The sequence below is a fragment of the Catharus ustulatus genome, chromosome 4, assembly GCF_009819885.2.
Source record: "Catharus ustulatus isolate bCatUst1 chromosome 4, bCatUst1.pri.v2, whole genome shotgun sequence".
NCBI classification, from domain to species: Eukaryota; Metazoa; Chordata; class Aves; order Passeriformes; family Turdidae; genus Catharus; species Catharus ustulatus.
In genome coordinates this window covers 74,748,942-74,765,002 of record NC_046224.1, presented here as the reverse complement: position 1 = coordinate 74,765,002, position 16,061 = coordinate 74,748,942, and the positions used below count along the sequence as shown (strand labels likewise).

The 16,061-nt window shown below is 47.8% G+C and overlaps 1 protein-coding gene and 1 pseudogene across 2 annotated transcripts in view; one reads left to right on the top strand and one right to left on the bottom strand.

The window, feature by feature from the left end:
- The window catches only part of CACNA2D4 (calcium voltage-gated channel auxiliary subunit alpha2delta 4), a 117,804-nt gene extending 103,342 nt beyond the window's left edge, over positions 1-14,462 (top strand). The window contains exons 33-39 of one of the 2 annotated variants that reach the window (XM_033057445.1): positions 1,571-1,623; positions 2,564-2,619; positions 3,931-3,951; positions 8,800-8,917; positions 10,958-11,070; positions 11,363-11,445; positions 11,891-14,462. In XM_033057445.1, the coding sequence (XP_032913336.1) occupies positions 1,571-1,623; positions 2,564-2,619; positions 3,931-3,951; positions 8,800-8,917; positions 10,958-11,070; positions 11,363-11,445; positions 11,891-11,977 (531 nt within the window). In that variant the 3' untranslated portion in view covers positions 11,978-14,462. The remainder of the gene's footprint in view (positions 1-1,570; positions 1,624-2,563; positions 2,620-3,930; positions 3,952-8,799; positions 8,918-10,957; positions 11,071-11,362; positions 11,446-11,890) is intronic. The other variant, XM_033057446.1, reaches the window with a different exon arrangement.
- LOC116995093 lies at positions 3,972-5,431 on the bottom strand (annotated as a pseudogene).
- Positions 14,463-16,061: the final 1,599 nt, after the last annotated feature.

Below are 16,061 nucleotides of genomic sequence, written 5' to 3'. Positions count from 1 at the left end.
TATAGGATCTCACTGAGAATTGGAAGGACCAGGGAGAGGAAAGGAGTTAGACTGTGACAGGTTCTCCTGAAAGCCAAGCAATCAGCTAGCAGCTGACATGAACAGGAATGCTTTTACAGGGCATGGTTTTACTCAGCTCAAGAAGGAGAGTTGCAATGTCTGGGAACGGAACATCTGGTGGAAAATGGCAGTCATTGGGGTGAGCTTGGAGCAGGAGAGGGAGTGAGAACGCTGGTAGCCCAGGGAACAAACTAACAGAGTGAAGGGTTTTACCAGTACCCAAATGCAACCTCTCTTTAGGCTGACTCTAATCCCACTCCACCTTCCCAGCCTTGCCTCAGCCAGGCACAACAAACTAATTATTCACCACTTAGGCCACTTGAAACTGTTTGACACAACCCTAAACAGGGATGTGTTCATCCTTTGATACTGGAAAGAGTGCAGGAAGTACTCCTTACAGCATGACATTGTAATTTTTTTCCATCAAAAGAATTTTTCACCAAAGTATTGCCTTTTAACAACATTCTTAACAATAACACTTTTAACAATGTCTGCTTTGCAATGGCTATAATTAGGCTGGCTAGATAACATACGGTGATCGTAGTGAAAATATTTGCTGCATTATATCCTCCCATTCTGATCACTGAAAGAAATGTCATAAATTATGAGATGCCAAAAATGGGGTGAATTGGGAGAGAATAAAAAGGTGAGCATTCAGCCTCCATGTCTCATCTTCCCCTCTTAACAAAACCCTTGAGAAGGAAGGAATCAAGAACAGTCAGTTTTACATATACAGAAACAAAAATCAGTCAAATTGACAGCCATGTGTACATTTTACTATTTGCTGACTTACTCTGGCCGAAGAGAAGTCATCAGTAATGGAACATTATCCTGCATCCTGTGACTACTGCATCTGTTATGAGTTTGAGAACATGGGCATGATTATGAGAGAGGGAGATGAAAATTAGACGTGGTTACCATGAAGAAAAGAAGCAGCAGTATCCTCTGCAGATGAACTGTCCCTGGGATAATGCTGAATTTCCAATTTTTAGCTGAAAAGCAAGAAGATGATAGAAGTCATGCCATCTTGAAGAAAAGCTGGATGAAAGCACAGTTAAGCATAATCAATCAATGGCACATAATACTAAATCCTGGGCAGTGCTGTCACTTGTCCTAGAAACACCACTTGCTCTCAGAACACAAAAGCATCCTAAACTGGCGGTGTCCCATTTAGCTGTGTTTCTCTCCTGCTCTGAGCTCTGAAGGTCATCCACGCTGGAGAGAAATCATCAAGCAATTACATCTTCAAAGTCCTTCATACATTCCTGATAAACTCCCTGACCCTGATGGGGAGGGGGTGAGGAGGTATTATTAGTAGGAGGGCAGTTCTGCTGGCTTTTGATGTATTTTGAACATTTTCCAGTGATGCCCAGACCTTGAATTTCCAGCCTGTCTTCAAGAGCTCTGATCAGTGGAGGGACTTGGTCTAAAATTCGGAGTCCTGCATAACAAGTATAGATTCTCTGACCAGGTCCTTACGGTATTTCTCATTTCTTCTTTCATTCTCCAGCCAATTTATGCCTTTGTAGCTGCAGTGAAGTGGCTGATAAGTGATTTCCTCATGTGAGTACCAAAAAACGGGGGTGTTTGGGAGGCTCAGACCAGGAGGGGCAAGAGCTGGGAAAGCTACAAGCGGAATACCCCGCATTAGGGCATTGCTGTCAGCCTTCTCCTGACATTCAGCTCTGACCGTGCTCCTGGGAGACAGAAAGCTATTACTATTGCCATTTTGAGAGGCAGAGGCCCACAGCAGGTCTGGGATTTACCTGAAGTCACTCAGTACAAAGTGCCTGAGTCAGAAATAGGACTTGGGTCTCCTGGGGCTCTGTGCAGATCCTCAGTGCTGAGTCCTCTTGCCTGTAAGGAGCAAATGAACATCTTCCTCTCACAGGGGGAGAAGGCTGAAGGCAGCAAGCCAAGCAGCTCAGGTCTGAGTGCCAGGCAAGGGGGGAGAGAGGGGAGGCTCTCCTCTGGGTTTGGGTTCACCTCAGTCTTCTGGGGTGAATCAGAGTTCAAGCTCAGATGAGGATGAAGTGCCGCTGCTCAGCTTGCCGGGTGTGCAAAAGGGGAGATGAGGTAAAGGTCCAGCTCTGAGGGTACAGAATAATCCCATGTAGTTACTTCCAAGCAACCAGAGTGTGGGCTTCTGATGGCCATCGTGCTTGCTCCTCAGGTGGGTCCTACAGTGGCTGAATCCCCTCCCAGCCTCAGGGACTGCCATACTTGTTCCTCCCCTCACTGGTGAGCCCCTTGCAGAGGATATACTTCAGGAAAATGCCCATTCAGACTTCCCACAGTACGGATCCCATCATACAGAACTAGATTCTAGCATGCAGAGTGGGGGAAAAAAAATAAAAAATTTTTAAAAATCAGACTTGCACTGCCAGAAATTTGTAGTAAACATTTTAGAACTGATACTCACTGGGCAACAGGGCCATCTCACTGACACCTGCATCCTTCCAGGCTGCTGAAAAAGCATCCTCTGTTCTTGTTCTTTTGACAGCTTCCTTTTGGAGTTTAACATGAGTAGTTTCTGGCACTCAGACAACTTGGCAGATGGTGAGTACACAAGAGTCCAGCCGCCCCATAGCACGTGAGTGTTGCAGCCACTGGTGACAGCAGAAACTGTACTGGGAAACCTGGCCTTGTGTGAGGAGCCTGCCCTCTGCCCCACACCCCCTCCTCCACAGACACTGGAATCCAGCTCCCAGATCCCACCATCTCCCCATTTCCACTCCATTCCAGGCTGCCACAGCACCAGGCTGGTCAGGGTGAGGTGTGTGCTGCTTGGAGCACACTGCTTGCTTCCCTCGGGGTAATTTGCTGAGGAGAGGGAAGACTATTCTTCCTGAGGATGAGAGAGGCCATCAGTTGCAAACAACTCCTGTTGGAAAGCCTCCCTTCCAGTCTGCTGCAGGACACGACAGGCCAGAGCAGGTGTGGAACAGCAGAGATTCCCTGGAGCATAGCAGAGGTTCCAGGAAGCCAGACAGAAACCTTAGAGTTCAGTGACACACAGAGGGTCTTCCCTTACCCACTGGACCTGCTCTGGAGGAGAGATGATAGCACATGGTACTTCATAGCAGCTGAGTTCAGCAGAGGGGTGTGTCTCCTTGAAATCCAGACCTGTCCTGCAGCTCAAGTGCTGCCTGCTGAAAACACCCCAGCAATCTCTGCAGTCCCATACCAGCCTCTGCAAGCAGGGGGGATGTTAATGGCCCTGAGGAGACTCAGAGGGGAAGAGGAGGTGTGCTCTGTGCAGCCAGGCAGGGGCTGTAATTAGTCTTGCTAATTACTGATGACTAGCAGTGCCTTTAGTGGACACAGTGGTACTTTCCATGCTGGCTGTCTTCTGCACTGAGCTCTCCTGGCATAATGGGGAAACAGTCATATTTTGAAAGTGAAATTCCCCTCTAGACAATAGGTCTGTGGGTCCTGTTTAAGTCCCATTCCCCACCTCCAATGAGATGGCAGTAGAAGCTTCAGCAGTCCCCTAAACAGCCCTGGCTGCTGTGTAACACACAGCAGGATAACAGGGGTGGCCCCATGCAGAAATAGGTGAGGAACAGTCAGATGAGCAGGTGCAATACTCTGAGAGACTGCTCATTCAGGGGAATGGGGTCCTGCTGTGGATGTACTGTGGCTGCTGTCTGATTTAGTCTGTGCTTGAGGAAAGCAAAAAGGGAGGGGTCGATGTCACTGCTGTCCTACTCATCACCATTTCCTTTTGTGCTGCCTTCATCTTTCCCACATCATCTCAAATCCCTGACTGCTGTGTGCAAATTCATGTCTCCATGTCACTGCCATCCTGTGAAACTGTCACGTGTCTCCATCATCACTGTGTGTCTGTGTGTCATGGGACTTCTCCAGCCAAGGCTGTCTTCCATCACTGTAAGTAGAACCACCTAAGAGTTAAAAAAAAAAGAGAATTAACTAGAAATTCCTAGGCTAGGGAAGACTTCTTTCCACCTTTTGTACAGTGGGGGACTTGTATAAAGGTGTGACAGGGCCAAGGCAGAGCCTGGCTCTGTTTCCCTGGTCTGCACAGAAGAGATGCTGTTGCTCATTTAGCTGGCTGAGCTGGTGATTGAAGGTCTGTCACTGAGGAGTTGATAAAAGAAGGAACACAGGAGCCTCCTGAAGAGCTGCAGGCACAGACAGCATCATCACTCATTGCTGTGGCCCATGATCCATGGCATGTCCTTCACCATGGCTCCCAGCTGGCCCATTCTTTTCAGCTGTTATTCCCAAACCCAACACCAACCTGTGCTTTCTTGTAGGAGAAATGACAAGGGTCTTGTAGACTTCAGTTATTAAGAAGTAACTTAAGTCTTCTTTTCCACACACCATGGCTTAGCTCCTTCTGATAAATCCCAGCCGAGCTCTGGGATAATGCAGGAGGACTTTCAAGCAGTTCAACGGATAAGTATATGCTGTAGTTCATAAATCCACTCCTACAGAGTAGTTAGAAATTCCTCCAAGACAGAGTCCAGACTGTGGCTGTGTTTGTATCTCCCTGCTTCCATATCTAACTTGTGTTTGCCAATTTGCTCTCTGCCCAGCAAGACGTATGTGTGAGACAGAGATGGAGAAAGAGAGACAGTTGGAATGTGTCTTACTGGATGGAGAAGAGGAAGAGCAAGAGAGGGTGTCTGCAGATGAAAAAAATGAGTGTCCATGTGTGTGGGGGAGTAGCACGGTGGAAGAATACTCTTGGGGCTGGAAGAAATGGATTGCACATGTTGTTAAGAAGGGGCTGTAGATTTTTGCCAGAGACGTTAGCATTTTCTTGACTGCATGCCAAGGCTGGTGTATGCGAAAAATATGAAGCGAAGGAGACATTTTGTGAGAGAGAAATTGAGCACACATATTTTTCCTCGTTATGTGCAGAGGAATTAATGATCAGGGATCTAATGCTCTCCCTTGCCTGACTTTGTACCTCTGGCTCTGCAGCACTAAACCTATTTCTGCTTCCCAAATTCTCTTGTTTTCTGGGAAGGTGAGACTTACTGTTGGAACATGGGCGTGATGTATTCAGACTGCACTCATCATACAAATCTGCTTTTCAGAGGTGGTGAGAAAACATGTTTGCTGCCACAGATTTTTCTTTGCTCTCAGCATCTCAGTTTCTCTCTGTGTTCATAAGGGCTTCTGCTTTTATGGACATCAGCACAGGTTTGAAAGTTTTTAATTAAGCCAAAAATATTTCCAGCAAGGCATGCAGCCAAGAAAGAACTATTTCTACAATTCTGTAGATCATAAAAGTTTCTCTTTTTTAACTGCATGATAATGTTCACAGAAGGCATTTTACAAGATAATTGGTTAAATTCTACATTTTTTATTGGTAACTAAGTGGTAGGTTTTGTCACATGTCCCAGAGTAAATCCTCTGACTCGAGTGCACAATTTATGCTGGTGGGAAAGAGTTCACAATCTGGGCTCTATAGTTCATAATGAGGCACAGCAACTGCCTTTGCTGCTCAGAAGGATTGGTTGCCAAATGTCTGACAAAGTCTTTCTGGAAGTGCAGATGGTAGCAATGACAGCCTGGAATTAACTCAATCTTTGCTATAAAGTTTGCAATTGTTATCAGGTCTCCTCTGGCTGTTTACTAATCCCTGACCAGCGGACTGTCAGGGCACTGATAACATTTTGATGTCCAGCATGTGCATGCAGAAGCTCAGCCTGAGCCTTTTGCTGATGATGTACTTGCTTCTCTGAACCTCTCAATACTGCTGCAGCTGCATTGCTTCCCAGCAAATTAAGTGGCAGTAGGCTTAAGCATAATCTGTGTCATAGGTCTTGTCTCTGTGCAGGAGTTAGATTTTCAAGCAGCTTCTTTTCATTCAGTTTCTGCCAAAAGCCCAAAAAAACAAACAAACAAACAAACAAAAAACCCTTAAGGTCTGTGCAGGCCACTTCTGCCAGTTTAAAAATACACCTTGGTGCTGGCCATGTTTATCCTGGATATGGTTCAAGCACTCTCTTCAATTACCTTTTCCCTTGCAGGGCCTGGTTCTCCAAGCCCACCATGACAGCCCTCATCCAACAGTGGCTGAGGCTGAGATCAACTTCAATTCTGCATTTTCCAAGCTGATAGTCTCATTAACTACCCCCTGCAGCCTGTCCTTCACACCACTGTATTTTATATTGCTTGAACTCCATCTGCTTTGATGATGTTATAACAGGAAGCTTCTAAAGGATATGATATTATAACAGGAGCTAGTAAAGGATGTCATCCTTTACCAGGGACAGCAGGAAAATTAGGTCCTGGTATGTCAGGGCTCTTTGCCACTCATGACATGAGCCATATGTTAAATTCTTGCAAGCAGTTTGCCCCCAACTCTACGAGGTCACCTTTGTGGTCATCACAGCAATTCTTCTGAGCAAGAACTGCACAGTCCATTGCCAACAGCTGTGCTGCAGTGGCAGTGCTGTAAATTCAGGGCCAGCTCAACAGGACTGTGGTGGTTTGTGCTGAGGGATCAATGTGTGGTCTTGCCACAAGCATGTCCCTGAGAAGGGCTGTCCCTGGTCAAGGCTGTCGTAGCCTGGCCACCTGTTTCAGGGTTTGGAGCTGCTTTCCCAGCCCCCAGTACAGCAAATTAAGGCTGAAAGAAATGCTGCTGTGTTTCTCACACTCCTTTAGTCTTAATTTGGGGATTTTCCTGGCCAGAATACACTTACCAGCCCTGCAGCTGCTCAGAGACAGAAAATGTTTGCAGCTTCTCTCCTTGCAGAATAAATGGGGATATTCTGCATGCCCCATCAGAAGTGTCAGAAATTCACCTCAGAAACAGAGCTGTCTTCTGCTCATCCCAGATCTCCTCAGGACTGCCCCTGTGACTGGTCCCAGTCAGAGGCATTCTCCATCAGCAGAAATGGGAGAGGATTTTCCCTGCCTCTGCAGCAGGGAGTTTGCACAGAGGGATAGCAAATGGTGGCAGAGCACAGCCAGACAGCTGCTGGCTGGTGGCAGAGGTGCTGCTGGCCCCTGGAATGACAAATTTGGTTGATTAATTCAGTGTGAATCCACAGTGAATACAGAACTAGGCATTGTGCTGCAGTCAGGCTCTGGGTGCTTTTGAATCTGTGTAAAATGAACCTCACATGTCACCAAAAGGTGGGTCCCATAGTCTGAGAGGGTTTAAGCTGAGGGCTGCCTCTTGAGTGCTGGTTTTTGAGACTTCTGAATAAAAGCACAAAGTACAATTACCAGAGACACTGCACTGCAGGGAGGGGTTTGAGTGCCCATCATATGCACCTGGGCAAGGCATTAGAGGCAAGATTGGGCTGCAGTTTCTGGCTCTTAATGGATGTCTTGTGTTGCTGGATTGCCATGGTAGAGAGAAAAATCAGAGAAAATCATGCAGTTTTTCTCTCTCTTATGCAATCCACATTGTTTAGATGGCAAGCTCTGCAGGGAGGTGCCTGCTGCTTTCTGCCTGCTCTGGCAGTGCTGGGGGGAGAGGAGACCATTGCTCTCAGCAGTGAGGGTTTTACAGGGATGCAAGTCACCTGTCCAATCATGGATGCCCTCTTGATGCCTGCTTACCGTACATTTGCTGATTAAAACCCAGGTTGCTGCATTTTTCTATAAATCTTCAGCATTTCTCTGCAAAGGCTAAACTGGACAATCTCCAGGTGAGGAGGACTCTTCCCTGCTGGTCCCTCTAGGAGCACTGCCTGTAGCTGCTCTGTGGGTGAGGGGCTGCAAAGCGAGGCTTTTGTGCTCAGACCCAAAGCTGATGTAGAAACCGGTTCTGGTACTTGCTGCTGGCTGAGCTGCAGCCACCTCTGGCCTAGCAACAAAGCTTCACATTTCCATCAGCAGCAGTCCCCTGTGTGTCCTACAGAGGCAGGAGCTGGCTTTGCTACCTCCAACTGCAGAAAATAATTGCCAGAAGGGCCCAAGGCACTAGTTTCAGGGAAGACAGATTTTGCTGGACTCCTAGAAAGAATGCTCTTGCTTCTTGAGGGAGGCTTAGTGAGGTGGTTCGGCTCCCCCTCATCCCCAAATTACTTTGGGAGTCCCACAGAGTGTGACTGGTGGGTGATGGAGCAGCTGCTCCATCCAGGAGCCAGTGCTGTTCATTAGCTGGGTCTCTCCTGGTCCTCAAGAGCTGTCATTTGTTTCCCTGTGGTCTCAGGCCAGGTCTATTTGCTGATGGTGGTTTCTTCTTTACATGACACATACTGAGCCCCTCCAATTTCCTGCTGTGGGCTCGCTCTGAAATGTCAGGGCTCAGGAGGGATCAGCAGGTGATGAGAGGCCCACCACAGGGTTCCCACAGGGGCAGAGCCCTTGGCACAGGCACAGGAGACCAGCCCAGGCACACGTTTCAGTGTTTAAAAACTGCATTAGCAGGGCTGGCTTAGGCAGGAGAGATTTCATTGACACGGCTGGTTTCGGTAGCTCCTTTGAACATAGGGGTTCCTGTGCCCAATGTCCCTGCCTGCCTGGCCACTGCAGCCTCCCGCTGGCTCCGGGCTTGCTGCAGAAGGCGAGTGGTGATAAGGGAGGCATTTCTTACCTAGGCTGGTATTCCCACACCACCTAGTGGGAGCAGGGATCACTGCCTGGCTGTTCTCTGCAGCATCTCCTTCCCTCTGTTCTCGGTGGGCACCTGCTCCCGGCCACTGCCGGAGGGTAGCTCTCCTCCAAAGTCCATCAGCAAGTGTGGAACGTTTCCAGCTCCCCTGTGCCACTCACGTGTATCCTTGTCTCGTCCCCTGGCAGCTCACAAGCACAAGAAGCACGACATGCTGCAGCCCTGCGACACCGAGTACCCCGTGTTCGTGTACGAGCCGGCCATCAAGGAGACCAATGGGCTCATCAACTGTGGAGACTGCCAAAAGTAAGAGCTCAGTGCCACTGTGCCCCTGGCATGGCCACCACAACATCCACAGAGCCATGCTGGACACAGAGGTGAAGAGACCAGGGTACTGACTCTTAACAAAAAAAAAAAAAAAATCTCTTAATAAGCTAGACAACAGCATTTAAATGTATATATCTTTCCACAGATTTCAGAAAGGAACTTTTTCTGTTCTTTATGTTTCTGGCAAAAACTTTCTTCTTAGAAAGTTTTCCTTCTCGCAATGCACTTGGCTTTCCTTTTTTTTTTCTTTTCTTTTTTTTCATTTTCCCTCTTTTCTGTATTTCTACAGAAACAAACAACAAAAAAACAGGGATGCAAAAAATGTGTTAGACTTAACAAAAAACAAGAGCTCACTTTTTTACTTCCCATCTTCAGTGCAAGTGAAAGGACAGTCAAAAGTAACAGGAAAGTCATTGTGAAAAGAGGCTGTTTTCAGTGTTTGCACAGTGCCATCAGCAATCACATGTGGAAAGGTGACAAAAAGATTAATTTCCACTGATACAGCTTTTCCTAACATGAGGAGGCCAAACAGATCTGACTGGAATTGTTCCTAAAAAAAAAAAACCAAAACCAAAAAACAAAAGAATCCTATCTAGTCTTCAGTATTGGATCAACTGCAGGAAAGACTTAAAGGTTAGAAAAACAGCCTCACTGGTCAGCATGGCTCTAGGAAAACCAGAGCCTTGCCAAACATTGTTTCAGAAGAGATTGCAAATTTGATGAGAACAAGGTATTGTGTTAAGCTCTGGGCAGATCCAGAGGAACTGAGTGACCTCTTTGGGTCGCAGATCTCTGCCACAAACAAAGGCTGGGACTGCCCCTTCCCTGCTGGAGGCAGCACTTCACCAGGGCTGGAGCAGCAGGTGCTGTGTCCTGCTTGGCTCCTTCATAGTTACAGCCTCTGGCTCCCAGGTGCATCTTGTGCATCTGTTATCCAGATATTTGGGAGAGATGCTCTATGGAGCATTATCCAGGGCCTGGCATTCCTGATCACATTCCACAAGCTCCTGGTGGAGCAGGGGCATGCTGGGTGCTCCATCCTGGGCAAAAACTTTGGCTTGTGGATTGACTGATGCATAGAGCATCTCTGTCCTGCTGACTGAATCTGTGCATGGGTTGAAGGCTGCTTGTCAAAGCTCCCAAGGCAGTCATTAGTCAGGGAGCCCTAATGTAATGGCCAGTTGCTGTGTGGCATTCAACACTTTAAAAGGGGACACAGAAATCCTCGAATGCTGGAAGGCAGCAAGGCCGGCTGGTGAATAACCAGGGACACTGGGCACTCCTCCAGCACAGTCAGCTTGGCCAGTGCAGTGGACACATCCCCACAAGGCTGTATTTCTGTGCCAGAAGCCCTCTCACTTGGCTGAGCCATGGTTAGCAGGACTGGGAGTCACTGAGCCATTCACCAGCTGCAGCCTCACAGCCCTGCCATCAGTGCAGGCACACTGGGCCTGATGTTCCTGTGCCCAGTGCCTCCAGGACATGCTGGCTCCCTGCCAAACACCAGCTGGCCAGTCCCATCACACCAGTGTAGCTCACAGTGTTACTGGGTTCTCTCCAATAACGTGAAATTTAGCACAGCTCTGCTCCTCCCAGGACCACACACACCCGTGCATTGTACAAGCATACACATAAACACACATTAAATAGGCAGTGACATGCCTCTGGGTGAAGCCAGCCTTTGCTCAGGTGTCATCTGCTCTGACCTGCTGCCCCATCTGGGGAGGGCTTGTCTTGGGTTTGGCTGCTTGGTTGGGTTCTTGGGTTGATTTTAACTTTTGTGCCTGGCATGGAGTTGTAGATTTGAGCCAGTTCAGAGCCAAAAGGAGGCCAAAGAGGAGTGCTGATGGAGCTTCTCCCTGTGCATGCCGGCTCACTGATCTCTCCTGCTTTCTGCTGACACCCTGTTTCCAATAGTCTCTGATTGCTTTCAGTTTCTTTGCTGTGATTCAGACAATGCCAGGGCTGCTGCTCTGGGCTGGAGAGTTGTGCTTTTTGTCATCTGCTGTTCCCTTGCAGGATGTTTGTGGCACAGCAGATCATCAGCAGTAACCTCCTGCTCCTCGTCACGGACACTGTCTGCGACTGCAGCATCTTCCCACCCGTCCCAATGGATGCAAAGGAGGTCAAATATATCCTTCCATGCAAGCAGGGATGCAGGGCTCCACATGCCTTGTCATCTCCGTGTTTGCCAGGCTGGAAAATATGCTTCTGCTGCCATTGCATGGGTATGCAGAGCATGACCCGGCTTGGAGGGGTCTCCAGCCCGTGCAGGGTGACCTGCCCTTGCCCTTCCCTTGTCCTCCGCGGCATCTCCCGGGTGCTGCAGTTACAGCCAGCCCAGCTTGCAGCGGAGCCCCGTGGGGGTGGGTGGCATCCAGCCCCTTTCCCTGCCCGCACTGCCGGTCCTTAACAGCCTCGCACACAACGCTTCGGTGAAGTGTGAGCGGATGCGCTCCCAGAAGCTGCGCCGGCGGCCGGACTCGTGCCACGCCTTCCACCCTGAGGTATCCCGGGACAGCGGGGCAGGGAGGGACGGAACGCGGCCGGAGGGCACCAGGGCCGTGCCTGTGCCCAGAATGCACAAATGTCTCTTCCTGCAACCTGGCATGGTGCCCGTCCTGCTGGCTGCAGCCTGCACGGCCCTGAATCCCCGAGGGGGTTCCTAGCAGGAGGATTTCACTTAGACCACCTGGGAGGGGCTCGAGCTCGGAAAGCACAGGTCAGGAGCACGCGCACACACACACACCCAGACACACAGACATCCACACACACACAGACACACACACACACCCCCTGCTAGGAGCCGAGGAGGATTCCGAGCCCCCAGGGGATGCTGTGGCCAGCAGGAATCACAGCCGTGGGTTGTTTCGGCCGCAGGCATTGCTCCCTCTCCCGAAGGTGACAGGGGGCTTGGCAGCAGGCAGGCTGATTCTTGTCTCCATCTCGCAGGAAAATGCCCAGGACTGCGGTGGCACTGCTGGGATTTCGGTGTGTCCGGCGCTGCTGCTCCTGCCCCTGGTGCTACTGCTGCGGTGACACTGCCTTAGGTGGCAGGGGACACAGCGGTGCCAGGGGAGGAGATGGGGTCCCCTTCTGGAACACCCTCTGTGGCTTCCCGAGGTGTCCTTCACCCCAGGGAGATGGGATAAGGAGCAGGGGTAGCTCCTGGCACAGCCACAGCTGAGCGGCTCCTCCCCAACACCGCCCCCAGGCGGGAGTGCTGCGATCCTGGGCATGGAGAACATTGCACATCAGCCTGCCTCCCATGGGGCCAGCACGGGCGTAGAAGGCTCGGAGGAGCAGAGCTGACTTTAGCAGAGCAGGATACACCACCTGCCTGTCCTTCAGGAGGAGCCACCGGGATTTTGGATATCTGGCTGTGGAAGCAGCATGTCTTGGTCTTGGGAGTGGTCCTTTAGCCGGGACCCCAGGGGTGGAACACGGCACCAAAACTGAACTGCGCCAACCTCGCCTGCAGCTGGACAGTGGGAGGCAGCCCAGCTCAGCTGGAGACCTGCAGCCATGCCAGCTCTGCCTGGGAGACCTCTGACACTGCTAGAGCAGCATCCAGGTTCTTGTCTACATGTGGATTTACCTCTGGAAAGGGGTTTTGTATGACCCCCCAGAAGATACTTACTGCTCTCTCCATTGCAGAAGCAGCTAAGAACCAGCATGTTTTCCCTGGGAGCAGTACTGCCCTGCTCGTTGCAGCTGCCCTTGATGGCTCCCTCCTGCCCTGAGCCTGGCATTCCCAACTGGTGGGCACAGGACATTTCTCACAGAGCTTTATGGACAACGGACAAAGGGTGGAGAACACCCTTTTTTTGTTTGTTTGTTTTTTGTATGAACTGTTCCATACCATCTCATTAAAAACAGCACATCCTCATCCCTCAGCACATCCAGTTCAAACATCTCTGATGAGCATTCCATAATCCTGATTTCTGCTAGCAAGTGCCTTGGGAATAAACCATCTCAGAACCATTAAATGGTTATTTAGTGGCTGAAGTGAGCGCTGCCCTTGCTGCTGCACATTCATGCTGGGTCTAGAGCCTCTCACATGATTGCAGTCTGGCCTTTGGGTCTGAAGTGAGGAAGAAGAAATAGCACAACCATTGAAAGATTTTTGCAGTGGTACAGCAGACACTTAGGTTTGGATGATTAAGTCTTTTCATGAAAAGGATTCCAAGGCAATTAAGAGAGAAATTATAATAAGTGACATCTGGCAAAGAAGTCTTTGAGAGCTGAGTGTTTGCAGAAATGTTTCCTCACTTCTCCCACCAGAGGGCAGTGTTTTCCTTCTGAAATGAACCTGAGGAATATTTAAAAGACAGCTGAAGGAATGAACTTCAAAAACATTTCTCCTGTGAGAAAATCAGACCCTAAAACTGTCCTTATCATTGCTCGTTATTGCAGCAGGCTCAGACTGTGTCCCAATAATTTTGGAAGTTCACCTGTGTGTCTCTGTCAGGAAAAACCATCCTGAGATATCTTTAGCACTGTACTGAGGGTGAAGTCAGGTACATGTACAAGTACACAGACCCTGGAGACTTTGGGGGAAACTCTAGGGAAGAGGATTAATTCAAGGCACCAGGATAAAATATTTAGAAATATAAAATAAAGATTAAATGAGCTTGTTGCAAAGAAATAAAGAGCAAATTCTCTTATTTCGTCACATTCAAATATCCTACATTTGTCATCCCAAAGTGAAAACTATGGAAAAGCTTTACTGCTTAGCTCTTTCACACCTTTCCAGGTTAAGAGAATGGGAGAACTCAGCACGGATGGTTTGGGATCATGGATCTCATTCGGATATCCCAGCAGAGGGATCCCACAGACACCACTAGAGGGCATCTCCTACCCACAAATGCTGAAATCCTCTAATTTCCAGCAGAATGCAAATTTACCAAGAGCAGCCAGTACACCATTAGATGGCATCTCCTACCCACAAAATGCTGAAAAGCCTCTAATTTCCAGCTGAAAGCAAATTTACCAAGAGCAGCCAGAAATTCCTGCTTGCCCGTATGAGCATATGAGTTTTGTGTCTTCTGTAATGAAGTAAAATGTCACTGCCCCTACATCGAGCTCATATATCCATCAGGTTTTTAATCTTTTTAATATTTTAGTTGTTTTTTTCCTTGAAAGAAGTGTTAGAAGAAATACTTTTAATCATCATGGTGGTTTTTGTGAGAGTGATACATATTTGTTTCATAGAGGGGAAATGTTAGGTCCAGAGAACCTAAGAGACTTGCAGAGATTATTAGATATTGTTATTAATTCTTGCTGTACAAGCATTATCTGCTCCGGGCCAGAGACTGTTTAAAGCTTTTTTAATTTGCTAGGCCCAGCTATCACAGAAGTTATAAATGGACCACAAGTTTCTTCTTCAGCCTTTCTTTGATAAAATGCCCAGCCTTGCACTGAAGTGCTGTTTTTATACAGCCAAGTGCTGACACCAGTTTCCAACATTACCTCAGCTTCTATAGAACACATTCACCTGCAGCTGCAGGATAAGGAAGCCTGATGTAGCATTTTTCATGGCTGAATGCAAACACATGGCTCAGCCAGAATAAAGAACATAATTAAATAAAATGTAAACTGGAAGTGTATAGCCATTCTACCTTTCACCCCATTTAGGAGCATACCTGATGCAAGATATTATGCTGTGTCTTAAAAACATTAAATGGATTATGTTACACTTTGCAGCAAATTATTTAGCAAAAATAAATAATTTTTCACAAATAAATATTGGCAGCAGTGACCTGAGGTTGTCAGGTCAGCCTTTCACATTACATTGCACATTGCTTTGTAGTGCATCCTAAAATATGAAAACAAAATGCTGAAATTATCTGACATTTGGAAAACTGGGCATTTTAGAGTTAAGGAACAGATCATGGGGACACCAATGGGGTAACACATTTTTCCTAAGTCATTGATGAGAAAGGATGGGTTGGTATTAGCATGATTAAGTTGGTATTGCATTTTATTCTTTGCGTGCTGGAAGCTTGAGGAAGTGTGGAGCTGGATGTTCCTTCCTCATTTTGTTTGCCTACACTTCTCGGTATTTTGTATTATGCCTCTTATTAATGTTAAAATGCATATTAAAACCCAGCTGATGTATTTTAATTGGTTTAAAAGGCCCATTTCTACAGAGAGAAGGAGATTGCACTTTTCCCCATAACACACAGCAGCTGAGATCTGCTAGATACAGTAGGAAGTATTTGTTTTCCTTTTTCTAATTACATGTGGGATGTTATCAGATCTGCTCTGGTAAATCCTCAACTCTCTTCAGACTTTTTGCAGGCTTAACTAAGCCTGACCAATTCCATGTGTATGTACTGCTTTTCTCCTCTGAGCCTCTGTTTGCCTTCAACAAAAGTTTTGTTTGGACTGTAATAATTTCTTTTTGCCAAAAGGATGTTTTTATCTTGCAGATAAATGCATAAGCCCTTGCTTAGCATGCTTTTAGAGAGGGTTAAAGTGGTGTATCCCATGGAGGGAGACTCATGCCCTTCTGCATGTCCCCTCTTCAGTGGGGACACTGAAGAGCAATACTGCCCTCTTGACCTTCATGAATCACAATCAATCACAAAGCCAGCAGGGCTCTCCAGGAGCCTCACAGGTGCTGGAAATGCCAAAAAGCTGGTAACTCAATTTTCTGTCTTTCCTAGCTGTTCCTCCTCCCATAACCTGCTACCTGCCCTCCTTTTAGGTGTTCAGTTGCTGTGCCCAGACTCCCAAAACAGGTAAAAAACAAAGGTACTGTTTTTACATGTGTTTGGGGACAGGTCTTCATTAAGTAGTCATTCACCAGCTCCCAGTTAATTCAGTGGGAATGAGGTATAAAAATATAACAGGGGCTTAAAAAACTTTTGTAAAGAATGACCTCTCCACAGAAGTACTTTAGGTGGGGTGATTCTCTGTAAATGTTATGTCTGAATAATCCTGGATAACTTGAGGTACATAATTAATACACTCCAGATGGGAAAATAATTGTGCTGTCTCCCCTGTAGTCAGAGAGAGAAAAGAGCAGCTTGTACCACCAGGATCTCAGCTGCTGTCAGGGGGTGCCTTGCTGTTTTCTCGAGTATTTAGGGTGACAGCAGATTAGTGCCTAAAATTA